At 38.1% G+C, this 27,811-nt stretch overlaps 2 protein-coding genes across 5 annotated transcripts in view; one reads left to right on the forward strand and one right to left on the reverse strand.

Moving 5' to 3' along the window:
- The window catches only part of Oatp74D (Organic anion transporting polypeptide 74D), a 72,832-nt gene extending 51,315 nt beyond the window's left edge, over positions 1-21,517 (forward strand). For all 4 annotated transcript variants that reach the window (XM_076539735.1, XM_076539736.1, XM_012294360.2 and 1 more), the window contains 11 exons: positions 4,908-5,375; positions 5,498-5,880; positions 5,945-6,165; positions 6,227-6,367; positions 7,025-7,147; positions 11,923-12,087; positions 12,462-12,657; positions 13,508-13,658; positions 14,408-14,648; positions 14,943-15,071; positions 15,289-21,517. In XM_076539735.1, coding sequence (XP_076395850.1) covers positions 4,977-5,375; positions 5,498-5,880; positions 5,945-6,165; positions 6,227-6,367; positions 7,025-7,147; positions 11,923-12,087; positions 12,462-12,657; positions 13,508-13,658; positions 14,408-14,648; positions 14,943-15,071; positions 15,289-15,458 — 2,319 coding nt within the window. In that variant the 5' untranslated portion in view covers positions 4,908-4,976 and the 3' untranslated portion in view covers positions 15,459-21,517. The remainder of the gene's footprint in view (positions 1-4,907; positions 5,376-5,497; positions 5,881-5,944; positions 6,166-6,226; positions 6,368-7,024; positions 7,148-11,922; positions 12,088-12,461; positions 12,658-13,507; positions 13,659-14,407; positions 14,649-14,942; positions 15,072-15,288) is intronic.
- A 214-nt stretch (positions 21,518-21,731) lies between these two features.
- On the reverse strand, positions 21,732-26,911 carry LOC100882428 (calaxin). Its single transcript, XM_012296819.2, has 4 exons — positions 26,600-26,911; positions 24,973-25,084; positions 24,558-24,811; positions 21,732-22,041 (listed from the first exon to the last, which is right to left on the reverse strand). The coding sequence occupies exons 1-4, from the start codon at positions 26,899-26,901 to the stop codon at positions 21,819-21,821; spliced, it is 891 nt and encodes a 296-aa protein (XP_012152209.2). The 5' UTR covers positions 26,902-26,911; the 3' UTR covers positions 21,732-21,818.
- Positions 26,912-27,811: the final 900 nt, after the last annotated feature.

The following is a 27,811-nucleotide window of genomic DNA, read 5'->3' on the forward strand; positions in this document are numbered from 1 at the left end:
ATTTTACGGCCGTGCCGGGTCGTGGTGATTCCTTCGGCGAGTGTGACATGGTAGGCGGGGTTTTATAGAGGTAGTCTGTAAAGATTGGATTATGCCTCGTTGCTGCGATTAAGTGCTTAATTGAGTCTGATGTCATTTCAGGAATGATGTTGTTTATTGTGGCTTGTAATTGGGGTTGATTTCAGCGGGGCTGGATTTTTATAAGATAATTTCCCCGGGATATTATATCTTAGGGAAAACGCTTTTTATTTCCATCACTTTTAGTCTCATTTTTAAGGAGCGACTTGTCATTAACTGCGCAACAATCGACTTTCTAATTAACGCTTGCCAGGAGGAAACAATTAAATTCGTTTATCTTGTACGGCAAAACAATCGAAAGTAAAAGCGTACAATTACACTCGTTTTTCCTTTTTTTAAACAACAGCCTACGGCCATTTCTAGCTGAAATCGTAATTAAACGAGAACGAAAGTCGTGTACCGGTTGAAGCTGTCACCGTTGAATCACAGGCGTCGCGAAAATCGAAAGCAGCGAAAGTAATTCTCGTAGCGTGAACAATAGAAGGAATCTCGATCCTGATCTCGATTTCGTTCTGGAAAGCGACTCGTGTTTTTACTGTCAGTTTTCAAAAACTATTGAAGTACCTTGCGAATCATCGATTCGATCGCAGTCAGCCGGAATGTCGACGAATAAATTAGGAGACGAGTAAAACGTGAAAATCGTCCGGCTCGTTCCGCCTTGTCTTTAACGCCGATTATTATTTATTGTCCCGCTAAAGTGGCTCGAATTATTCTTCGACGTCTAGCCGAACGTTCCGCGTGCATGTGAGCGTATCACCGTAAACCAGATTCAAGATCAGGTTCAACAAGTTTGCTGGGAACATCAAAGTAGCATATAAATCTTGCTGCTTTCCACTTTACTTTCTTGGGGGCATTTGCAAAGATTTGCGATACGTTCACTGCGACCGACTTGCCGATCGAAAGTGAATCGCGGGAAACATTTACCTTAACATTTTTCTACGGACATTTTTGCAGAGAAATGTCGAATGACCCACAAGATTATTCAAATCTTTCAAATTTCTCGATCTGGAAAATTTCTCAGCGACGTATATGTCAATTGGGTTGATCAAGGTTTTCTTAGAAACTCTGAATTTTATTGCTAGATGAATTTTATTAGTAGTAGATTGATGTTTGTTCCAAAGTTCGGCAATTGAGAATTACATTGTGTGAGTTTCCAGCTGGCCGAGTGGAAGATTTAGCCTTTTTTTGCCTCGCATCACGTGCTCGGCCTTCCGAGCCGGTAGTTTCTTTTGGGTCGCTCTGTACGACAACGTGTATGCTGGCATTGAGTTATAGTCGTAGTAGAATAGAGCAACTAACCAACTAACCACGAGACGTCAGTAGGACAGTGAAAGGCGACCTAGACCAAGTCTCTCCGGCGCAACGCTGCTGGAACTTGACGAGGAACGCTCTTTTCGTTTACCTACGTGTCTGTGTGTCCAGGTGCTTCATTGTGTCTCCTCTCTTCTCCTTCATCGAAATTAGAACGAATCACCTACTTCAATCTTTCAATTTGTTCTGAATTATACTTTCAGACAGGATCAGTTCAATACACCGGCTCTATTTGGACACTTCTGTCATTTTTTTATGAACTATGTAGTAGGAATTTTTCTAATAAATGATTTTAGGATCAGTACAATAAAGGAACACTAATACTTGGACATTTTTGTCATTTTTTATAAATTCATATGTAGTAGGAACTTTTTGAATAAATGATTGTGTGATTAGTATAATAAACTGGCACTAATAGATTGGTTGTACTTGGACACTTCTGTCATTTTTTTATGAACTCATATGTAGTAGGAATTTTTTGGATAAATGATCTTAGGATCAGTTCAATAAAAGGACACTAATAGATTGGTTGTACTTGGACATTTTTGTCATTTTTTATAAATTTATATGTAGTAGGAATTTTTTGAATAAATGATTGTATGATTAATAATAAACCAGCACTAATAGATTGGTTGGACTTGGACACTTCTGTCATTTTTTTATGAACTCATATGTAGTATGAATTTTTTGGATAAATGATCTTAGGATCAGTTCAATAAAGGGACACTAATAGATTGATTGTACTTGGACATTTTTGTCATTTTTTATAAATTTATATATAGTAGGAACTTTTTGAATAAATGATTGTATGATTAGTATAATAAACCAGCACTAATAGATTGGTTGTATTTGGACACTTCTGTCATTTTTTTATGAACTCATATGTAGTATGAATTTTTTGGATAAATGATCTTAGGATCAGTTCAATAAAAGGACACTAATAGATTGGTTGTACTTGGACATCTTTGTCATTTTCTATAAATTTATATGTAGTAGGAATTTTTTGAATAAATGATCTTAGGATCAGTATAATAAACCAGCACTAATAGATTGGTTGTACTTGGACATATTTGTAATTTTCTATAAACTCATACATAGTACGAATTTTTCTAATAAATGATCGTATGATTAGTATAATAAACTAACACTAATAGATTGATTGTACTTGGACATATTTGTCATTTCTTATAAACTCATACATAGTACGAATTTTTCTAATAAATGATCAAAGGATCAGTACAATAAACAGACACTAATAGATCATTTGTACCTTTGTCCTTTTGTATAAACTCATACTTACTGACACGAAAATGGCCTCCATAGAGATGTACACTACGGTCCACTAAAATAGCCTCTCATTTAACTATTTTATACCCAAGGATCCTTGATAATGCACCTTATAATTGAACCTAAATTTGACGTAATTTTTGTGACGTTCAATCTGTAAGTGCGTCATGAGTGCGTCAGGGTACAAATTAAAAAATAATAGGAATAAATGAAGGGTATTAACGGGATTGTAGAATGAAAAGTAGAATGTAATAAGAAAGCGGCCTCTCGGGAAGCACGCACGTGGGTTCTCCGCGAGAACTCTTACGAGATATTTGAGTCCCCATTCAAGCCTACGGCAACATACCACGACAATTTATTACCGGAAATTTCTTTTCTCGTTGCATCATAGCTGGTTCCACGGGAGTCTATGAAATCCCGAACGAAATCAGAAATGTGAGAGGAATTTCCAATTGGCCTGCGCTCGATCGCCTGGAATTTCTTTGCTCTTTTCAAGCATTCATTAACGACCATAGAATCGGATTAACGATCCTTGATAATTATCAGGTACCTAATTAACACTAATTCTATAACGTAACTATGCTCGGATTAATGAAGAAATAAATAGCGATCGACGATTATTTGACTTTCATTATTTTGTTATGTACTCGGAGGAAGAATTTAGTCAGTCATGAAAATTAATTGAAAGAATATTCCCAAGGAATTAATCACGGAATAAAAACGTGGAGTCGGGACATTAAGCGAGCGATAAATCTCTAACAGGGAAACCAGAATTCCCGAACTAAAATTATCCTCCGTTAGCGATAAACAAATCGTTTCGTCTAAAATAACATACCTCCCTAAAATCCTACCGATCCACTTTTTGTACATGATAAATATTCATAAATTCGTTGAAAAAAGGCGTGAATCACGGACGAGAAAAATCTGGAGATTTTCACTTCGAGCCGCCCGAAAAGGATTTACGTTCGACAAAAACGGATGGAAGTTTCACCATCGGAGAATCGATGCTCTTCTCGGTAGGCCCTTTCGATTTCGTTCTGATTGCAACCTCGTGTGTCGACATTGCCCTCCTTAACCGGCGAAAGTTCTCGGCTAATTGAACTTCTTAATCTTCTGGTTCCCTAATGGATCCTCTAACGATCGTAATATCCCGTGCTTTGTGACTCCATTTTTCGAAACTCCAATATTTAAAAAACACGTGGAATAAATCGACACGTGGAGAATAGACACGCGTTTGAACATTAACGGGTCAATGGCGCGCAGCGAAACGGCACCGTAAACACATTCGTATTCTTGGACAGTGTGTTTTTGGAGGTCGGTTACCGGCCGGCCAATTAACGTCCAAATAAAATCCGCTCGTGTACAGTTCTTCGGGTTTTATTATCATGCGCGAGACCATTCGACAGGAAGTTTCTTGCTCGAACGCTTCTCTCGAATCATTTCGCTCCCTAATGGAATCACGGTTCGATTTAAAATTCCTCGGAAATCGTTTTGTCTGATGTTTTGCTCCCAGAGATATTCTACGGGTTGAGAAAGGACTTTTGGTAACTAGGCTAATATATCGAAAAGTATCATACAAAAAGTAGTTTCAGAGAAGGTACTGGACTTTATCCACAAGAAAACTGAATCAAAATACAATGAAAAATACAACATTGAGGAACAAATCGAATCTCTAACTGTCTGAACCTCGTCTGACATAAAGTGTCAGAATTCAAAACATTCTAGCTTTGAATGGAAGTTTGAATGGAGTGGAATTGCGATGACTTCCGGGTCACCCGTTGTATAGACCAGTCTACAGACTCCTACTCGCTGTCAGTGAAAACCGCATCGTTAGGATAGCCAGTGCAATGGAACGCAAGGGAAATGAGGAAAGTCGGGCACCGATGAAAGTGAGAGGATGCCGACTACAGGCTGTTTCAGTCGAATAGTTTCTTTTCTACGTGCACACTTTCTGATACTTAATTGTTCATGGGTGAACATGAAATTACATAGCAGCAGAAGTAATATGAGATCTACCTTTTCAATCTAGCTTTTCAAATTACCTTCTCAACATTTTGAAATAGACAAACCATGAACAAAACTTTAAAAACCATCGTCATAGCCACCGTCATAACTGGAATTTCAAGAAGGAACGACAGTTCCATCGATACCAATTTGCTATTAATTTGACCTTTCATATTTGAACAAAATCTAAGAAAAACTATAAAGAATTCGTCCTCCATCTGTTTCAGGTTGACCGTTCGAATGCAAACCGTTTGAGCGGTCGCGAAGATCCTCTCACGAGGAAGAATCCCGGGTAGATGGTGAAAAAGGGTATACGATTAGGATCCGAAGAAGAGCGAGGCAAAATAGAGAAGGAACGTGCAACGTTGAAGGATATAATGGCAGGAGAGGACACGCAGATCCTGGCGAACGGAAACGTCGAAGCATTAACGATAATCCCACCGAAAATGGCGAATGGGAATGGCTTGATCTGCGGTAAACAACACAACAACAACGGGTCGATACCGAACGGGAAGTTACACGAAATCGCTGGGACGGAGAACGGAAAGTTGATCATGTCTGACGAGAAGTCGAGTAGCCTTCACACGGAGTTCGATGACGCGGATGTGTCCTGCGGATGGGGACCGTGTCGACCCCACTGGCTCCAGTATTTCGCCACGAAGCAGGCGTTCTTGGTCACCTTCTGCATCACCTGGGTTCGTACTCCTTAATGTCAACCAAACAAGATCTCGGAATCTTATGATAGATTAAATATAATTTCTTCAAGGACTAGATTTAATATATGATTTCATCAAGGTCTTACGCGTTTTAATTGCAGGTCCTTCAGGGCATGTACTTCACGTACTTCGTGTCGGTGATCACGACGATCGAGAAGCTGTTCCAGATTCAGTCGAAAACCACCGGTATCATAATGTCGGCGACGGAGATCGGTCAGATCGGTTCCTCTCTCCTGCTTACGTACTACGGAGGCCAAGGTCACCGGCCTAAGTGGATCGCTTGGGGCATGATCCTGTTCGCGGTGAGCTCGTTCACCTGCTCGATGCCCCATTTCATCTTCGGCGAACAGCTGATCCATCAGAACGAGATGTTTTTAAGCGGTGTCGGGCCGAGCGACAAGGCTGGCGATCCGAACAACACCGACCCGATACCTGCGTATCTTTGCAGGCTGCAGGATCGATTGGAGAACAGCACGCTCGACAGGTGATTATTTTTCAACCCCTCTTCTCAGTGTATAACGGCTTTTTATCACGAATCTTCTTTAAAGCTTGAACTCGTCCATCGCCCCGTCACACGTGAACACCACGAACGATTGCGAGGGTGACACTCTCACGAAACAGAGGATACAAAGCAAAATAACCACGGTGGTTCTGGCTATATTCTTCGTATCCTTGCTGGGGGTCGGAATGGGGCAAACGGCGGTCTACACCCTTGGGATTCCTTACATCGATGACAATGTGGCCAGCAGAGAAAGCCCTCTGTATTTTGGTAAGCATCAAGTTTCAGCTCTGCTAATACGAGTAGCTAACTTTGTCTGCGTTTGTTATAGCGATCACCATCGGTGTCAGGATACTGGGGCCAGCGTTAGGGTTCATTCTGGGGTCAGTGTGTACCATGATTTACGCGGATCTGTCGGTAAATCCGCAGATCACGCCGACGGATCTGAGATGGGTCGGAGCCTGGTGGCTTGGTAAATACATTCACTATCAACTGGATACTTTGTACACTTTCAACTAGATATATTCACTTATGTTACTTCAGTGAACTTCATAACATTGTATCAAAGCTTGTTCAATTAATATACATACTTATGTTCATTTATATTTAATGAACTTCATAACATTGTACCAAAGTGTGTTCAATTAATATACATACTTATATTCACTCATATTTAATGAACTTCATAACATTGTACCAAAGTTTCTTCAATTAACATACACACTTATGTTCACTTATATTTAATGAACTTCATAACAATGTACCAAAGTTTTATCAATTAACATATATACTTATGTTCACTTATATTCAATGAGCTTCATAATATTGTACCAAAGTTTGTTCGATTAACATACACACTTATGTTCACTTATATTCAATGAATTTCATAACATTGTACCAAAGTTTGTTCAATTAATATACATATTTATATTCACTTATATTCAATGAACTTCATAACATTGTACCAAAGTTTGTTCAATTAACATACATACTTATATTCACTTATATTCAATGAACTTCACAACAACGTACCAAAGTTGTTTCAATTAACATACATTCTGTGTGTCTGATAACCTGAAGTTTCTAATTGAGGAAAGAAGAAAAGAAAAGGCAAAATTGAATGTTACAGGTTTGGTGCTAATATCTGCGATGCTGATGTTGGTGAGCATAGGAATGTTCGCGTTCCCGACTCGGCTGCCTGCTAGCAGAACGCCACCGAAACGAGCGGACGCGAAAAAGCCTAGTCTCCGAGGTAAGCCCTGATTTATCGTGGCGACTCGAATTGTTCGTCAGAGAGGCCGGTGTTTAAGCTCCGGCTATCGGATCAGAGCGGTTTAATTTGATTTTATGGCTTCCCGTAAGCCGTTCCGCTTGCGCGCTCGTGTTTCGTGGCTGGCCCGTAAAATTGCCCGAGGAAGATTCGAGTAAGATAAAACTATTATCGGCCCGTAACCGTCTATTAATTCGGCTCTATTTGTTCTTGGACTAAAGTCTTTACGGTTCTCAAATTTTCAAAAGACGTGGACTATGTAGATAATATGAAAAGCAAACGTTTGATAAAAAATAATTACGTTTCCGTCGGAAATAGTATGGCGGGCCAATAAGTCGATCTTTGAAGCGTGAAGCTCGCAGTCAAGGTCAATGGCGAATTTAGGTTTCGCAGATCCGGCGTGTCTGCTCGTTCGATCGTGAACACGCAGTCCAACGCTTTCTGAAACACGGGCGAGCCCTTTTCTGGGAACCCTTTGCGCCTTGGGACAGCAGGGCGACCCTTCGCGTTTATTCTTGGTTCGCTTCGTTGAAACTCTCGATCGAAGGTCGTAACATCTGCAACTCCAGATTGATGGAAAACTACTAGTTTTTTTTAATATAAACATTACATTCTCTATTACATCAGAGGAGAATGGTCCGACCGACATCTGTCCAATATTTTCTCCCATACTTTTTACCCTTGACCGACAATGTAGCGGAATGTTGTTCCTGAAAGAGTCGACTGCTCAAAATGCGACACGAGTAGCATCGATAATGAAACGTACGTTCCAGTGCAGCACGTGCTCCGTTGCATCTCCCACGTTTCTTAAAAATAGCTCCGCACACATCATTTTTTATGATTCTCGATTACAAAAAGCGTATCGAAATTCAATAGAATCTGAAGAGCGTTACATTGACCGTGTAGCGACAAAGTTTCTCTCGAGAGAATCGTTCATTTCTCACTGCTCTCGGGCTCGCCAAAAACACAGCCGTGCATCCGGTCGTGAAGATACCTTCTTCGACAGAAACATTTCTTATTAACACTTTGACGGTGCATTCGTGACTTTGACGCTTAACTTGCTTCGTGCACTTTTTACACTGCTTCACCTTTAGATTGACAGTGTCGATTATAGCTTGTTAAGAATGACGCGTTGATGCGCGGCCATCTTGTTTGTTTACGGCCATCTTGTCTGTTTGCGCCCATCTTGTTTAGCGTCTGTCTCAAACATCTTCTATAATTCTACTTTAAACATGTGTTATTGTTATTCAAAAATTCTTAAGTAACGTATGATGAAGTCTACTGACTGCTGCAAACAGACAAGTCTACTGATTGTTATAGAAAGACAAGTCTACTGACTGCTGCAGAAAGACAAGTCTAATGACTGCTGCAGAAAGACAATTCTACTGACTGCTGCAGAAAGACAAGTCTACTAACTGCTGCAGAAAAACAAGTCTACTAATTGTAATAGAAAGACAAGTCTACTGACTGCTTCAGAAAAACAAGTCTACTGATTGTTATAGAAAGACAAATCTACTGATTGCTGCAGAAAGACAAGTCTACTGATTGTTATAGAAAAACAAGTCTACTGATTATTATAGAAAGACAAGTCTACTGATTATTATAGAAAGACAAGTCAACTGATTGCTGCAGAAAGACAAGTCTACTGATTGTTATAGAAAGACAAGTTTACTGACTGCTGCAGAAAGACAAGTCTACTGATTGTTATAGAAAGACAAGTCTATTTTACAAATTAGATCATGAGGTTCGACGACTGCAAAAATAAAGTATCTACAAGTACATCACTCAGTAGACTTCCCAGTTACTCTACAGCAATTTTGCACAGCAACACCATGTCTAATAAAGTTGAATTTTAGAAGGTGAAGTGTTAATGTATATTCACTCCTGTTAAAAGACAAATCAATTTCATAAATTCGACCATGAGGTTGATAACAAAAATGAAGTTTCTACAAGTACATCACTCAGTAGACTTCCCCAGGTAGTCAGATAATTTTGAACAGCTATAAAGTCAAATTTTGGAAGATGTAAATGTAAGACGCCGTTAAAATCGTAGTTGGAAAAGGTGCGCAAGAGCCGTGTTGTAAGTTGCATATCTACTATGTTACGTCGCGCGTGTTATGTCCGAGGTGCACGTTGGTGCACGAGACAGCTGAGATAAGTCCTCTCCCCGTGAGGATCCAACGGAGAAGAAACAGGGCCGTATATGCACGCAGAAATGCACTCGGTCGCGCTCGCGCGTGCCTACCGAGCGCTATGCACGACGCGTGACCGTGAACTTGCCCCACCTAGTGCACCAGTCGGTCAGTCATCATTATTAACGCACACACACACGCGTGCTTCACGTACACCAATCCTTACTACTCCTACGTACGGTACACACGAGAAATCTGTGCTTTTCGGGACACCTTCAGTTTTATACTTTCGTGTTAAGTCGTTGATCTCGCTGACCCCCGTAAATTGCATAATCTCGTTCTTAACGCGTACTGCGGCTGTAAATTCACTTAAATTAATTATCTGCTGAAACTTTTTAGTCGGAAGATTATGAATCATTAATTCCTATACGTAGTTAGGTTTATAATGGTAGACTGTGCAAGTAGACTGTCTTTTTTACTGTCTGTCCACTGTCTGTTTCTACTGCGAACTTTGAATACTGGTATTCAATCTTTTTACGAAGCTGTAATCCGAGTGTTTTGTTTAAATTTTGCCCCTGAATAATCAAGGATTCTCTAGTTTCGAGTTACACAAAGGTTCAAGTTTCTCGTGAATAGTAGTCGAATTCTATGAGCTAGTTCTAGAAGGTGGTCAATTTTAAAATCGCCCGTTCTCGAAGTGTATCGGGTTTCGTAGGGGTTCGAGGGAAGCTGTGTTTGTCGAGTTTCGACTTTCTCGCGCTGCAGGCAGCGAAAAACTGGGGACATTTCAAGGCTCTTGCGCGTTTAGTTTTTCAATGGCTCACAAAAACGGTGAAATGTCACGAAGTTATTGGCGGTATCGTTCGATGGGAAACTTCCGCGTTCTCGTCACGAATACTAGAAAATTGCCTTAAAGGACGCTGCTGTCGAATCCAATGCACGCGATTCGCGGATTACTATTTCCTAGTCTGACATTCCTCTTCTAGACATTGCTCCATAATTGCTAACTTTCTCGAGGACTCTTTTTGATTCTCATTTAAACGTTAACAGATATACAACTAAAAAAAGGTTTTCACATTCAGTCTAATTTTTTGTTCTTCAAAAATTGTTTTTAATAAATTCATGCATTTTAAACGTACTTAGTTTGTATTTTATTTAAACAATTAATGTCAACGTTAATAGATATGAAACTGAAAGAAGTTTTTCACATTCGGTCTAATTTTTGGTTCTTCAAGAATTGTTTTTAATAAATTCATCTATTTTAAACGTACTTAGTTTGTATTTTATTTAAACAATTAATGTCAACGTTAATAGATATGAAACTGAAAAAAGTTTTTCACATTCAGTCTATTTTTTTGTCCTTCAAGAATTGTTTTTAATAAATTCATTCACTTTAAACATACTTAGTTTCTATTTTATTTGAACAAGCAATATTAAGGTTAACAGATATGAAACTATAAAAAGTTTTTCACATTCAGTCTAATTTTTTGTTCTTCAAGAATTGTTTTAATAAATTCATCCACTTTAAACATACTTAGTTTCTATTTTATTTGAACAAGCAATATTAAGGTTAACAGATATGAAACTATAAAAAGTTTTTCACATTCAGTCTAATTTTTTGTTCTTCAAGAATTGTTTTTAATAAATTCATCCATTTTAAACGTACTTAGTTTATATTTTATTTAAACAACCAATGTCAGTGTTAATAGATATGACTCTAAAAAATGTTTTTTACATTCAGTCTAATTTTTTGTTTTTCAAGAGTTGTTTTCAGTAAATTCATCCATTTTAAACATACTTAGTTTCTATTTTATTTAAACAACCTTATCAATGTTAACAGATACAAGTCTAAAAAAAATAGAAACCAAGTATGTTTGAAAAGGATGAATTTATTGAAAGCAACTCGAAGGACCAAAGATTTGACTGACCATGAAAAACTTTTCTGAAAGACATAACAGACTTGTCAGCCCCTCCTGAAGAAAAATAACGATTTAGGTCTGCAACACATTTATCCAATTGACTCTATGTAAACAACTCAACATATTAACTCTGGGTAATTAAGATGGACCTGTAGATCCACAAATTTTTTGCTCATCACAATGAATAATTGTTAAAGCAGCACCCAATATGTCGATTTCAAAGACCAGTATAAATCAGCTTATAAAACCTAGGAGACTTTGAACAATCATAGTTGGTAATCATCCATAGTCACGAACATGGAAGAAGGAACGAGTTAGCGAGTTTCCACGAGAGGCCACCCTGTATGTTCTTTCTGCAGGGTTGTCGCGATAATACACGAAGCGCAATGTTAGTCACGTTTGTCTACTCATGGTCTGCTGGACTTCTCTATGCGGGGTTGCCACGACTCTAGACCGGCCTTCCTGGAAGCCTAGAGCAGTCCTAGGCATTTTTAATGTCAGTTTCCGAACCTCCTCTTCCTTGAATTTCCTATCGATGATTATATTTTTATGTAGCAACGTTCTGGGATTAATTTCGGATTGGGGTAATTATTGGTAAAAAACGGAGATAAATTTCATGTAAATCTACAGGTCGCGATACCTTGGCTCGCGTTGGCCTGCACGACGGCGTACTCGCTACACCTCGCCTTCTCTCTACCTGTTGCAGACTTCCCTAAAGCGGTGAAGAGGCTGTTGAAGAACGACATTCTTATGTTCCGGACGGCCAGCAGCGTGCTGCACATCCTACCGATCGCCGGCCTCTACACTTTCCTGCCAAAGTACCTTGAGAGCCAATTTCGCTTGCCAGCTCATCATGCGAACATGATCTCAGGTAATTTTCGCGAATAGACACGCGAGAACTCGCGTTCGATCCTCTTCAATTTACTTTGCAATCTAAACACTTTTAAAATTTCATATGCATTTTGTATTACACGATATTGTTTCTTAACATGACATCAAATTATTTTCTCACAACCTTCGAAGATATACCTTAGGTAATTATTGTAATTGAGTAGTATAACCTCGTGCTCACGTAACGTTTCGCAGAAAAAGACAATAGCAATTTCTATCGAATCAACTAGTCGTATAATCTTGAGTAGTATAAGCTAATTCGTATAAACTCTCGTACGAATTTCAAGCTAACGAGACGGCGTTTAATTAATGAAACATTGTCGTGACTATTTTGCATTTGTCGTTTGTCCGCAGGTGTCGGAGGTATTTTAGTAATGGGACTGGGTATTATAATTAGCGGAGTGTTTATCTTGAGGGCGAAGCCTAACGCCAGGTTCGTCGCAGCCTGGATCGCCTTCACAGCGGTTGTTTACGCGATCGGCATGGGTGTGCTCATGTTCATCGGTTGTCCTATGGACGATTTTGCTGGTCTCGTTTCGCATTCCGATGGGTAAGATTTCTTTTATGAAACATTTCTTATTTTCTAGCTTTAATTATAATTTTCTTCAGTGAACATCTGTTCATGATCATGTTCAACAGAGTTGACGATCATGTTCAACATAGTTCACAATCATGTTCAAAGTAGTTGAAGATCCTGTTCAAAACAGTTCATGATCATATTCACATCAATTCACAATCATGTTCAAAGTAGTTGAGGATCATGTTCAAAACAGTTCATGATCATATTCACATCAGTTTACATTCATGTTCAAAGTAGTTGAGGATCATGTTCAAAACAGTTCATGATCATGGTCACATCAGTTTCCATTCATGTTCAAAATAGTTGACGATCATGTTCAAAACAGTTCATGATCATGTTCACATCAGTTTACATTCATGTTCAAACTAGTTGAAGATCATGTTCAAAACAGTTCATGATCATGTTCACATCACTTTACATTCATGTTCAAAATAATTGACGATCATGTTCAAAACAGTTCATGATCATGTTCACATCAGTTTACAATCACGTTCAAAATAGTTGACCATCATGTTCTTAACAGTCCATCATCATGTTCACATCAGTTTACATTCATGTTCAAAACAGTTCATGATCTTGTTCAAAACAGTTCATGATCATGTTCACATCAGTTTACATTCATGTTCAAACTAGTTGAAGATCATGTTCAAAACACTTCATGATCATGTTCACATCAGTTTCCATTCATGTTCAAAGTAGTTAACGATCATGTTTAAAACAGTTCATGATCATGTTCAAAACAGTCCACGATCATGTTCACATCAGTCAACAACCACGTTAAAAATAATTAACTCAAGGAAATATTTGTATTATTTTCTAGACTATCCAGCTTCGAACCGACCTGCGATGCCAGTTGCGATTGCGTCCGCAATAAGTTCAGTCCAATCTGCGGTGCCGATGGTAAAACTTACTTTTCTGCGTGTCACGCAGGTTGCTCGAATTATACCATCGTCGATGGCAAGGTTGCATCGGTGAGTATGATCCAGTAATTTGTAATACATCATTACTGAACAAAGTCTTGAATAATCACATCATCCTCGGAACCCGCCATATTGTTAAGAGTATATTGTTAATCTTAGCGGTTATAATTATATCATTTATTCTTATAATTATATCACTTATTCTTATAATTATATAATTTGTACCTGGAATTTCTTTATTCCTTAAGTCGTACCCCATCGATGGGGTAACCTCTTGTAAATGTATCGATGATAAATGTAAAAAAGTAGCTACCTGAAATCGCATTTTCCGATTGTTGTTGCACACTCAATGACGTAACCGAATTGATATATAGCGCATTGGAACAACCACGGTAATTGTCGGTGACAGTCGCATGCAACTAGGCCAGAAATGTTTCGTTGTTCTACCATTTACGGGCGAAATCGCATTATTCGCGTGGACGAAACAATGCTTCATTGATTGCGCAACAGCACAAGTCATTACTTTCGCAATCCAACTTGCTCGCGTCGAGCATTTCATTTTCAGTTGTTCGAATTTTGCTCTCGAATTCGCTCGATAAAAGTCCTCGCTAAATAACCTGTAAATTACTTTACAATCTCGATAATTCCACCCAGAGAAATTCTTGCGTCGATAAAATACTTTTAAAGCGTTAAGTAGTCTCCGTATAATCGTTTCGAGTATTATTTCGCTATAGCCAAGTTTATACGAATCTGGTAAGTAATATGTTAATGATCCAAGGATCGTTTCACGGGTTTTACAGTTTTACAACTGCCAGTGTATCGGGCCGAACGTAACGACACCGGAAACGCTGAGCACCGCGACGATCGGTTACTGCGCGCTCGAGTGCAGTAACTTTTGGGTTTATATGGTCCTGTTCTCCGTGTTCGTTTTCATCCATTCTACGAGCGAGGTGGGCTCCATGCTGCTGATTCTACGGTGCGTGGATCCACGGGACAAGGCTATGGCTTTGGGTCTCATACAGTTCGCCATCGGCCTGTTTGGTAATTATTTTCTTCCCGTTCCTTTAATTAGACGTTTATATCCCCGATCCGGCTACATTATGGGATTGCGAGTGCTTATAAAGGAGACAATGGCAAACGTACTGGCATGTTTAGAACCCCTCTCCAATAGAAACCGAAGAGATATTTGACGTTATTAGATTTCCTTACCTCCTCCATGAAATACCGTGATATTACCATTTTTAATAATCGGAATTAGTTTAACTACGGAAATAATCTTCCGATAATAAATTAATTTCCAACATAAATTTCTTGTAACCGTTCTTCTGATTCCAGGTAATGTCCCGTGTCCTATCGTTTATGGTGCTGTGGTGGACTCAGCCTGTCTCGTATGGGAATACGCTTGCGGCGAGCGAGGTGCTTGCTGGCTTTACGACTCCAATGTCTTTAGAATGTTCTATCACGGTACGGAGAAAAGAGATTTCAGAGCACTTTCCTATTTTTCACTCTTTTGTTAAACATAAATTCGACACAGTATGAAAAGTAACTTTTTAAAAGGAACTAATCCTTTCTGTTTGAAAAGTTCTGTTATTTTTCCGACAATTGTATATTATATCCAAATTGTATATCTCAATTGTGATTTTATAATTAAAAGTAATTAATTACAATTTGAATATTGCAGGCACAACGGGTGGAATCCTGGTGCTGGCGTTCGTGGTGGACATAGTAGTGTGGTACAAAGCGGGCAGCATCAACTTCGTGGAGGAGCAGGAGGCGGAAGAGGGCACCGTGGAGGAGATGGCCACGCTGAAGTCCCAGGACGCGCAGGCAGTGGACAACGACTATTTGTGAAAGGAAGTCTCGGTCGACTTCGATGGGTATCGCATGAACCAGGCCTGAATGTTAGCGTCGGTGATCCGGGACGAAGCGTGACGTTCCTAACTGTTCCGAACTCGTTGCCAGTCGCAAGGCAGAAGATCGGCGTGTTACGTTTCGAGCCGTTTTAGAACCCGGTTAAATCACTAGACGAAGATACAGTAGGCATCGAGGACCGTCGACATCCCAGAACGAACGGCACAGGTGTCGCCTTTCAGAACTCGACAGAGTCCAGGACGATAAACGAAGCAGTGCTGGGTCACGGAAATGCCCGTAGTTTCCGAAGAGACTAGGGTTTGGAACGCGTGCATCGGAAGGGGATGAACGATGTTCTTCGAGCTTTCACTCAGGAAGATTTCCAAGAGATGATCAACGACGTTCTGTACGAGTTCAGACTGATCGGACAGAGTAAACACATGATTTTCGAAGATCAGTATACTAAAAATGGCAAGAATTTTTACGAGTCGTTCCATTCCATCGATCATCGCGAATTTGTCTTTGCTCGAAGAGTGTAAGAAGTTATCGCTCGAAATTAGCATCTGTTTCGAAGAGGTTAAGCAAATTTCCGAAATTTTGCAAGAACATTAAGCGAGCGAGATTTGCTTTCTCTTACACGATCTGGGGAAGGAATTTCGGGAAGGATGCACCGTTCCCTCGGCGTTCGAGGTTCTCGGATCTCGGGTGAGCTTCTCTTAGGCACTACCGTCCGTGTTTCACTCTGCAAATACACCTAGACGTAGGCAAACAGTACGTACAAGCGAGGTATGCATGTGTATATCGATAACATCTCGTTGTTTGAATGGGGAAACGTAAACGAAGCGAGAATCAGAGAACGAATGAGAAATTACGAAGATACATAGGACATATTTTTAGACGATTTGACGATGAAACCGGGGAGTGAGAGAACAAGAGGTGTAACGTTAATTATTAAATATTAAACCATTACGATACAGGTAGGACAACGGAAAGACGAAGGATTAAAAACGATGAAACGCGAGTTAGAAGAGTTGTATTTTAATACGATACACTTTACACGCTCGAGAGACACTCTACCGTCTTGTGCTTTTAGTGCTTTCTGCGTTCATCGTTTTCGAATAGCTGATGACTCGTTAACTCTTTGGAGATAAAGCTGTATTCTGATTTCGTGAATGTTGCTCAAAGATATTCTGAAAGAAAACATTTCCTTCCGAATAAAACTTTCATTCTACTCATCTACAAAGGGTTAAATAGCGTCTGGATGTAGAGCGATAGGTTTGAAGAGGAAACGCGTATTATTAGTCGCTGTAAAGTTAAAATTATTCGATTCAGGGGCATTGCTAATGTGTAATCGAACGGTGGCGAGTAACTAAGCAACGGGTACGTTTAGAACCTTGATGCTAAGCCAAAGAAGCAAAATTACAAAAGTAAGATCAAAGATCTAGCAATGTATCTAGGTTCAGGCTGTATTCTTTTGATTGAAATTCGGTATTCTTTCTCACGTTGCTCAACTCTCGTCACCGTACATTTGGGTATATTTCAAAAAGTATTTGGCTGAGTCAAAATTGCTCCCCGCCAATTTGAAGAGGAATCTCTATATTCGAGTGTCTGAGCATATCGTTCAGTGCAGCAGCCGCAGAAATATGTAGCGCGAAAAGTTCTAAGGTGACTGTCAATTGGAAGAATCTTCCCGTATCTGCAATAAGTGCAAAAGTACTTCGAAAGCTTGAGGTTAAATGGGAAACGTTACATTTCTGCGGCTGTTGCACATCGTTCGAGAGAAAGATTATGTTTCAACTCTATGTTCGAAACACAGCTGTCCGGTTTTATCGATCTCGTCGAAGACAATTTAAAGCGAGGAAACGGGAAATATATTTTTGGAGAGTTTTATGTTTGAACATGGTTATATATTTCTCCGTCGATCCCAGAAACCGGAGAGCTGGTCCTAAAAATCGAGCGCGATTTCCGATGCGAGAGATCGAAAAAACGACGACGCATTTTATATTTACTTGAAAGTTACCATTGATGCGGTGATTTTAAAAGAGATCCTCGAATGACCCGATTTAATCCATCCGTCTTTTATTTCCATTCACGTTCTTTCGAGATTTTTTTTCTAAATTGAAATCCATACATCTCGAACACATCACTCGAATATCTTCTGGACTTGAATCTTGACCCTTTCATTGATTTTAAATCGTGCGATTTTGAAAATGAAAGGGCATCGAAAGGGTTGAGCAGTTTGCGTAAATCATTGGTGCAGAGAATCGCATAGTGAGGCGAATGCGGCCTTCCGTGCTCCCGTTGATCTCCACCGAGAATTGTATTTTTGTATTCGAAGCGTAATCTATATTTTAAATCGATCACACAGGTCGTGTAGCACAGCACGTTGGAGCCGATTCACCCTCTGACACTATCGATCTCTCCAGTTTCCCCCATGTTGGCTTATTCGAGGGTAGTTATTCTCGAGATCAAATTATGTCCGATGAAATCAGTTTCGAGATAGTGGAATGTTTTTTAATTTATTGCGAGGGTTGCCCCTATTTTGACCACGAGCAAACATGTTCGAATCCTGTTTTATTTCGAAGGTGTAGACGGTAACGTTTGCCTTTCCGCTCGATATTCTGTATATTACGTGTACGATAGAGCTGTAAATATAGGAGAGTACAATAATTGCCAAAATAATCATGGCGTGGAGCGAACAGAGTCTCAATGTCTATTCCGAGTGTTGCGCCGGTCAATGTTTCGGACGAACGATCCTCGACGATTTTTAACTATTTTCTGTCAGTTAAAAAATTTATGAAATCTGTGTTCGAACGAATTATGTTTACGTCTCGAGTCGTTTTCCGAAACGAATTGATCGCATTAGGTGAGAATTATCGCGACTCGATATTTAAGAACACTGCCCTCTCACTCTTACTGCCAAACGACAACCGAATAACTGCCAGACTTTACCATTTCTTTTGACCATCGCTTTTGCACTGTACGCTCAAAATTGAAGACTCGCTTGCATTTAAAACGAAGAACGGATCGATTATCCGACAATCCGGGTTTTTTATACTAAACGCATACATTCGTTCAGCATTTAATCGTCGCGTTGATTCTCATGATCGAACGAGTCGCGATCACTGGCGGAACACAGAATACCATAACAATTATATTTTAGTAAAGAAAAGAATTTATCGGTAACGTACTAGTAGGATAATCAACCGCGTCAGCGGCCACCACGGTTTTACCTAATTATAACGGCGTAGTCCTTTAAGAGAACCATAATTGCTAGTCTTTAATCAACGACGTGCGCGCGTGTACATGCACGTCACAGCGGAATATACATATTATATATATTGGATGTTTTATGAACTTTGCTGTTGAAACAACTTTAACGTTTTCCCGAAAACAATTTCTCGATTGGAAGTTTCTTCTTTTTAACGTTTTAAATTTGCGGTGCTGGTCACCCTCCTATCTGCACACCAAGAAGAAATATTTATTTCTACAAACCTAAAATGCATGAACAGTATCAAAATGTTAAAGTTGTTTCATCGTTACAATTACACACCTGCATGCGTGTGTGTATCAGGTGTAAGAAACGAGTCGATGTAAACGAACTGGGTCAGGGGGGGAAGCGAAGGAATAAGAAGGATATAATGCCATTTTTATGTATACATATATCGTACTAATGATTATTATAAATTTCTGTTTCATTAATATTATTCGTACTACGACTATTATGGTTTATTCTCGTTTTATCGACTATTGCTATTACTTGATATATAACGTTGTAATATGCGCTTTGATTTTTATACATAATATATATATATACTATATTAGATATACAGAGGGGGAGAGAGAGAGAAAACGATTACTTTGTAGCAATCGTAAGTGTATTTTGGTATAACGCACTGTATGCGTCTGTGTATGCGTGTAAATGTCACGAATTTTAATAATCGTGGAAAACGAATTTTATATTTCAATATCGTTGAGTTGTATGTATGTTTTATTTCTCTCTGTGCTTACTTTCTTTAGCTAGATATCGTGCTAACTGTTACTTTTACACAGACTTGCGCTCGTGTCGCTGTTCGTGAAACTTTCAGGTTGCTAATTATTAGATACAAAACCGTAGACACGCAATGATATTAATTATCGACTGTATCAAGTGTCAAGTCTTGGTTTACATTCATTTTTAAAGAAATTTTCAACGAATTCTTAAGGTAGAGAGTTTTAAACTTGTCAGGTGAGGGGCAGCTTGTTCGCTGGCGGCCATCTTGTGTATCGGCGGCCATCTTGTTCGCTGACGGCCATCTTGTTCACTCAGATCAGTCTGTCTAAACCTTGCACCTATCAAAATGTTCTTTTAAAACTTTGTTCTTGAAAGAAATTATCTTTGTAACTGAAAGAAATTTGATGAACAGTGACAGGAGCGTAGGTGGCGAACGTAATTCCTCCTGGAAGATGTAACATACGAAATCAAGACTGTAAATAGGAAATAGCAGGCGTTCGATGGACCTCCACCTTAAGGTTCCCACCACTATTCCCGACGTTTAAGTGCCTATACAAAACCGGAATCGCGTCTATTCTCCTCCTTGAACCTTCGTTGTTCTAGTTTCTAGAAGTGGGTAAGATACTATTTTGACGGCAGACGCGAAATAGAACGTTTCCATGCTACTGCAATACACACACACATACACTCTTCGTTGTAGAACACCTTGAAAAACGAATCGAAAAAACCTGGTGACGAACGAACAAAAAAAAAAATGAGAAAAATAATAAAACGAAATAGAAAATGGAGTATATATATATTTACGATGAAAATCAGTGTTTAATGTTACGAGATAGAAACGTTAACGTTGCGTTCGTGCGACAGTAGTTTTGACGACGAACTTAGTAGCTCGTCATTCCCACTTTAATGAATATACGTATATAAATCTATAGATATACTACCATAGGTATATATGTTATTGTACGTAAAAAAAAGACGAAATAGTATTTTATCTAACTGCTAGTTTCACGTCACAACGGAACGAAAGTCGTTCACCCTTGGCAGATCTCAGGCGCTCTGACGAAACGAATGTGGATCGTTTATTTTGTTATTCGCGCATAAAAGTCAGCCTCGCTCGTTTCCGTCGGGGCGCGTCTTATCGTATGTACCCCAGTATCCGCGGATTTCGTCGAGAATCGATCGACGAAGCTGTAATATTTTTCAACGAGGATTTCTGTCGAATAAGCTTGCCTTGTTTTTTCCGTGTACCAATTAACCGACACCTTGAGTCTATGTTCTTCGAACGGTTGTTGAAGAACACTGTCTCGAGTAGAGAAGATCCTGAGCACAAAGTGTAAATGTACAAAACGTTCCCATAAAACGGAAAGTGCGTTGTTTGAAAAATGATAAAATTGTTCGACAAAAATCCAGAATGGCACCCCCTCTATTTCCCGGTGATCGTACAAAGCGATCGATTCGAGACGGGAATCCGCGAAACTCGTTGCGTGTATATTAATTATAACAGAATATATATATAAATGAAAGATTAAATTAAATGAGATGAAATATATATATATACACACAGACACATACACAAAGGTACACAAAGCGTATCCGTGAAAAGGAACCTTGAGGTCGCGGCACGGGTCCTGGAAAACCGGAAGTACCGCGACGAAGTGAACCGATGATATTTTGTTGCGCGAAAGATGTCAATTTTTTCAAATAACACGAGAGAAAGAGAGAAGATAAAGAAACCCCCTTGCATCACCGTGTAACATACCTCTAGAACGGTTTCATAGTTTAATTAGCCTTCGGGTTATCGGTCGAAGATCGATATTTTTTTTCGAAACGGAAGAGAATACGAGGGTGAAGAAAAGATTAAGTGATTTCGATGCTTGGTAATCCGAGGGTTAAGACTGATTCAGCGATCATGCTGTAAGAAAGCCAGATTTCGAGCGTATTTTGTAATTATGCTATTATTATTATTATATTATTATTATATGATTATTATTAATATTATTATTGTTTGTAATTACGATTACTATCGAATTTGTTTTTAATAAACGGCAGGTGCCATGATTACGAATCTATCGCATATATTGTTTGTTCCTTCATTTTCCTGCATAAATTACTAGATTTAATTCTTCGTCATCTTCTTATTTTTAGTTACAAAATTTATTTAGAAATTTTTTTAAAAAGTTTCGTTGAAGTAAAGTGTTATTGAAACTCGTTAATGCTTTAGTTATTGAAAGTGTTATTAGCTAAAAAATTGTATTAGGAAAGTTACCATTGTTTTAATTTATTTTTTTATTTTAGTTTCACTATAAATATAAATCATTAGAAGTTCGTAAGTCTAGTGTATAAATCAGTTTCAATTTTAATTTATTTTACGATTGTAAAGAGACTAAAATAGAAGTACGATTCTCGTCAGTGACTAAACACTGTCCGAAAGCTTCCAGGAGTAAATTTTCCTCCAGCACAGCGACTTTGTAATCTTGAAAAGAGATTTTTCCATCGCGATCGACGTCCAGCTTCTTCAGCGCCATTTCGGATAAATCGCGGACGGCTTCGTCGGGGTCTTCCTCGCCTGGTTGCTTCATTAAACAGTTCCTGATAGCAGAAATTAATATTTAATACCTAGTTATAAAATTGGAGATTTTTAAATTTCTTTTCTTTTTGGTATTTTCATGTCATTTCCTATGTCATCGACGCGGTAGAAGCAGCACAGTATATCATATTTTAGTATTAAACAACTTTTAAAATGTTATTTCATGACTTTCTCCATATATTCCGATTCCTGAGACATTCTAAAGTAAATTGTTATTAATATTTAATGCATATTAATGCTGATTAAGCCCAAAAAATAGATAATTATGCAATTAGATCTGAAATAGTACACGTGGCGCCATCTAGCGGCGGAACACTTGAACTAAACAGAAAAAACGTATGTCCGAACACGCATATAAGGACATAAAAAAAAAAATGAATATTTCGCCACTTTGACGACGTAATATGGTTCCTGAGGCATTTAGAAACAAATTTCTATTAGGGTTTGATGCATTTTGACGCCGAATAAGGCCAGAAAATGAATTTTTGTCGAATTCGGTCGAAAACGGTACAGGTGGCGCCATCTAGCGGTGAGCGGCGGAACTACGAAAAATTAAAATTTCGATTTTCTCGAAGACTAGGGACTTTTCCGAAATTCTGAGATATACAAATTGTTCCTTATCGCCTGCGGAATCGAACGAACGTAATTATAGCCTGCTAGGACAATTATTAAGGAAAATAGAAAAATAGCCCATTTCATGGACTAAAAAATTGGCGTCCATCTAGCGGCGAAAGTTGGAACTACAAAAATAGAAAATGTCGATTTTCTCGAAAACTAGGGACTTTTCCGAAATTCTGAGATATACAAATTGTTCCTCGTCGCCTACGGAATCGAACGAATGTAATTATAGCCTGCTAGGACAATTATTAAGGAAAATAGAAAAATAGCCCATTTCATGGACTAAAAAATTGGCGTCCATCTAGCGGCGAAAGTTGGAACTACAAAAATATAAAAATACGATTTTCTCGACAATTAGCGAACTTTGAGTACTTCCGAGACTCAGAAAGTGTTACGTGGTCGCATTAGAAGCAAAATAAAGCGATAAAGGTTTCCTGGAAGCTTTAATAAAGAAAATAAAAAAAATGTCATTTTATGGAGAAAATTTGTCGCGCCATCTAGCGGCAGAATACCTGAACTAAACTGGAAAAACGTATGTCCAAACACGCGTTAAGGAAAAATATAAAAAGTAATATTTCGGGAATTTGTCGACGCAGTATGCTTCCTTAGACATTGTGAAGCAACTTTCGTTGAACAAGTTATTCATTTTTTTGCCTATTAAGTCCAGAAAATCAATTTTTATTTGACTCCTTACTGCGTGTTCGGACATGCGGTTTTTCGGTTTAGTTCAGGTATTCCCCCGCTAGATGGCGCCACAAATTTTCTCCATAAAATGACATTTTTTTTATTTTCTTTATTAAAACTTCCAGGAAACTTTTATTGATTTATTTTGCTTCTAATGCGACCACGTAACACTTTCTGAGTCTCGGAAGTACTCAAAGTTCGCTAATTTTCGAGAAAATCGTATTTTTATAGTTTTGTAGTTCCAACTTTCGCCGCTAGATGGACGCCAATTTTTTAGTCCATGAAATGGGCTATATTTCTATTTTCCTTAATAATTGTCCTAGCAGGCTATAATTACATTCGTTAGATTCCGTAGGCGACAAGGAACAATTTGTATATCTCAGAATTTCGGAAAAGTCCCTAGTTTTCGAGAAAATCGAGATTTTCTATTTTTGTAGTTCCAACTTCCACCGCTAGATGGACGCCAATTTTTTAGTCCATGAAATGGGCTATTTTTCTATTTTCCTTAATAATTGTCCTAGCAGGCTATAATTACATTCGTTAGATTCCGCAGGCGATAAGGAACAATTTGTATATCTCAGAATTTCGGAAAAGTCCCTAGTTTTCGAGAAAATCGAAATTTTATTTTTTCGTAGTTCCGCCGCTCACCGCTAGATGGCGCCACCTGTACCGTTTTCGACCGAATTCTACAAAAATTCATTTTCTGGCTTTATTCGGCATCAAAACGCATCAAACCCTAATAGAAATTTGTTTCTAAATGCCTCAGGAACCATACTACGTCGTCAAAGTGGCGAAATATTCATTTTTTTTTTAATGTCCTTTTATGCGTGTTCCGACATACGGTTTTTCAGTTTAGTTCAAGTATTCCGCCGCTAGATGGCGCAACTTATATCTTTTAGTAGATAGATCATTTTTAATTTAAAAAATTATGAAAAATTGGCTTGCAAAGTATTTCAAATACATCAAATTACTTATTGTTCACTAAATAAAATTTTAATCTACTAATTTTCGTATCTAATACAAAGTAAAATATTAAAAATACTCCACATGCAGTGGTTTTTAATTAAAGCAAAACCAACCACCTACAAATTACGACGCTTTTCATTAAAAATAAAAAATTCTATTACAAAATACACTTTTCTACTACGAAATCTAAAGAATGTTCATTGCGAAAAAATATAGTAACCTGTGTTTATCACAAAATGAACATACTTACTTGAACAGCTGAAATATCTCGTCCTTCGTGATGAATCCATCACTGTTCAAATCGTAAACCCTAAAGCAAAACTCTATCTTCTCTCGGAAACTTCCGCGAAGGTACAGATCCAACCCCATAATCCACGGCTCCAATCTGATGATCCCCTCGTTCTCCCGATCCCAACAGCAAAAGATTCGCTCCACCAACGTGTCCTCAGTGATCACCTTGAAAGTATTGTGCAGAAGGTTCCGAAAAATACCCCTGTCGATGCCCTGCACAGGATTTTCATGTCTAATCGTTGTTCAAGTGTAGAACTGATAAATGGAAACGTTAAATGACTCGACAGGGTGAAAGGAGAATCGTGTGCATCGCATGCTTCTCTAGGGATGTACTGTGCACGCGACTTATGGCTCTATAATTTAAGTGTCGCTACCTCTATAGTCTGATTCGACTGAGATCTTCTACCAATAATTGATTGTCCCACTTGTTGCTGGGGGCTGTTGGTTAACTTTTTGTACATCTTGCAGAGGTTGTCGAGTTCGGACCTGTAAGAGAGGTTTATAGAATCAAGGTTCTTCATTGATTTTCACTTTTGAAACTAAATTAAAGGAACTACAAAGTCTGCTCTGTCGATGGTTAGTTCTTAATTGATTTTAACTTTGAAAATAAACTAAATGAACAACAAAGTCTTTTCTGTCAATGGTTAGTTCTTAATTGATTTTAACTTTGAAAATAAACTAAACGAACCACAAAGTCATTTCTGTCAATGGTTAGTTCTTAATTGATTTTAACTTTGAAAATAAACTAAACGAACAACAAAGTCTTTGCTGTCAATGGTTAGTTCTTAATTGATCTCCACTTTTGAAACTAAACTAAAAGAATCACAAAGTCTGTTCTGTCAATGGTTAGTTCTTAATTGATCTCCACTTTTGAAACTAAATTAAAAGAACTACAAAGTCTTTGCTGTCATTGGTTAGTTCTTAATTGATTTTAATTTTGAAACTAAACTAAAAGAACTACAAAGTCTGTTCTGTCAATGGTTAGTTCTTAATTGATTCTAACTTTGAAAATAAACTAAACGAACAACAAAGTCTTTGCTGTCAATGGTTAGTTCTTAATTGATTTCCACTTTTGAAACTAAACTAAAAGAACTACAAAGTCTGTTCTGTCAATGGTTAGTTCTTAATTGATTTCCACTTTTGAAACTAAACTAAAAGAACTACAAAGTCTGTTCTGTCAATGGTTAGTTCTTAATTGATTTCCACTTTTGAAACTAAACTAAAAGAACTACAAAGTCTGCTCTATCGATGGTTAGTTCTTTATTGATTTCCACTTTTGAAACTAAACTAAAAGAACCACTAAGTCTTTGCTGTCAATGGTTAGTTCTTAATTGATTTTCACTTTTCAGGCTAAACTAAAAGAATCACAAAGTCTGTTCTGTCGATGATTAAGTCTTGATTGACTTCCATCTTTGAAGCTCAACAAAATGGCCGACGAAGTCTACTTCTTCGATGTTTGAACCTTGAATGATTTTCACCTTTGAAACTAAAGAAAATGAATCACAAAGACTGCTACATCGATGTCTGAGTTTTAATGGACTTCCATCTTTGAAACTAAAGAAAATGAGTAATAAACTCTGCTACATCGATGTTGGAGTCCCAATAGACTCCCACCTTTGATACTAAATAAAATGCCTCACAAAGTCTGCTAAATCAATGTTTGAGCCTTTAACTAACTTCCATCTTTGAAATTAAAGAAAGAGAAAAAGGAAATTAAAATTAAGGAAAATAAGTCAGAAAGACAGTTCCCTTAATGCTTGAACCTTAACTAGTTCCCACCTTGAAAACTAAACAAAATGAACCAGAAACTCTGCTACATCTATGTTCGAATCCCAATAAATCCCCGTCTTCAAAATTAAATAAAATGCACCACAAACTCTGTTAAATCAATGTCTGAGCCCTTAATGTCTTCTTTGAAATTAAAAAAAAGAAATAAAAGAAATAAAAATTGAAGAAATTAAAGTTACAAAGAGAGTTCTATTAACGTTTGATCATACTTGCCAAGAAAATCTGGTTTTCCTCTTCAAAGACTCGATCATTTTAACAGTGTGAGTAGAGTTCCTGGTAGCACCAACTTCCGGCATCCTTCTGCGATGCTTCTTACGGAGCTCCTTAGGGCTACCGGAAGTTTGCCGTTTGGAGTTCACGGAAGCTTTACGACCACTCATCAGGAAGATTGAAACGCTTTTCATCAACGTCGTGCCAGCACGAAGGTTCAGGGTGCTCGCGCCATCGGCGCCGACTCCGACGCCGACGCTGTGATCCATTCGTGCTTTTGTGCTGGAGAGGCTGCGGTCGTTCATTTCTCTGGAATTTGGGAGACATCTTCCTCTTTGAGGATGTTAGTATTCTTTCGGGGTGGTGGAACGTGGATTTAAGGAGAGGATGTGGTTCTTGGTTAAAATTATTAGGTTTCAAGGTTTTAATTTCAAGATTATGGTTTCAAGGTTAATAATTTCGAGCTTATAGTTTCAAGGTTACAGTTTCAAGTTTAGAATTCCAAGGTTACAATTTCAAGATTATAGTTTTAAGGTTAATAGTTTCAAGATTACAGTTTCAAGGTTAATAGTTTCAAGATTACAGTTTCAAGGTTAATAGTTTCAAGGTTACAGTTTCAAGGTTAATAGTTTCAAGTTTAGACTTTCAAGGTTACAGTCTCGAGGTTACAACTTCAAGATTATAATTTCAAGGATACAATTTCAAGATTATAGTTTCAAGGTTACAATTTCAAGGTTAATAGTTTCAAGATTACAGTTTCAAGGTTAAAGTTTCAAGATTAATAGTTTCAAGATTACAGTTTCAAGGTTAATAGTAGGGGTACCGAAAAGTAATCAAAATTTCTTCGATGATTTCAAAGTTTTTCTATGAAAAATCGAAGGACTTTTTTTAAGAAGGAAACAATTGCCTTTAAGCTGGCAAAAAGCGTTAGAAAGTGATGGAAATTATTTTGTTGATTTAAGATTTTTTTAATAAATAAATATTTTTCGCCAGCGAATAAAATTTTGATTACTTTTCGGTATCCCTAACAGTTTCAAGATTATAGTTTCAAGGTTACAGTTTCAAGATTACATTTCCAAGATTACAGTTTCAACGTTACAGTCTCAAAGTTATTGTCTCAAGGCTACAGTCACAAGAGTGCAGTTCCAACGATACAAGTCTCATTCAAATTTACGTGTTCATTCTTTTTTTCTAAAATTTACACAACTGTGATAA

Source organism: Megachile rotundata, chromosome 14 (assembly GCF_050947335.1).
Source record: "Megachile rotundata isolate GNS110a chromosome 14, iyMegRotu1, whole genome shotgun sequence".
In the NCBI taxonomy this organism is placed as follows: domain Eukaryota; kingdom Metazoa; phylum Arthropoda; class Insecta; order Hymenoptera; family Megachilidae; genus Megachile; species Megachile rotundata.

Bases quoted from the DNA above. Each gene is read 5' to 3' on its own strand.
- LOC100882428 (XM_012296819.2), bottom strand. From the start codon at position 26,901: ATGAACGACCGCAGCCTCTCCAGCACAAAAGCACGAATGGATCACAGC. The intron at 25,085-26,599 runs GCAAGTATGATC...CCTCTCTTACAG, and splicing joins AGGAAAACCAGATTTTCTTG to GTCCGAACTCGACAACCTCT. The intron at 24,812-24,972 runs GTAGCGACACTT...AATCCTGTGCAG, and splicing joins AGTCGAATCAGACTATAGAG to GGCATCGACAGGGGTATTTT.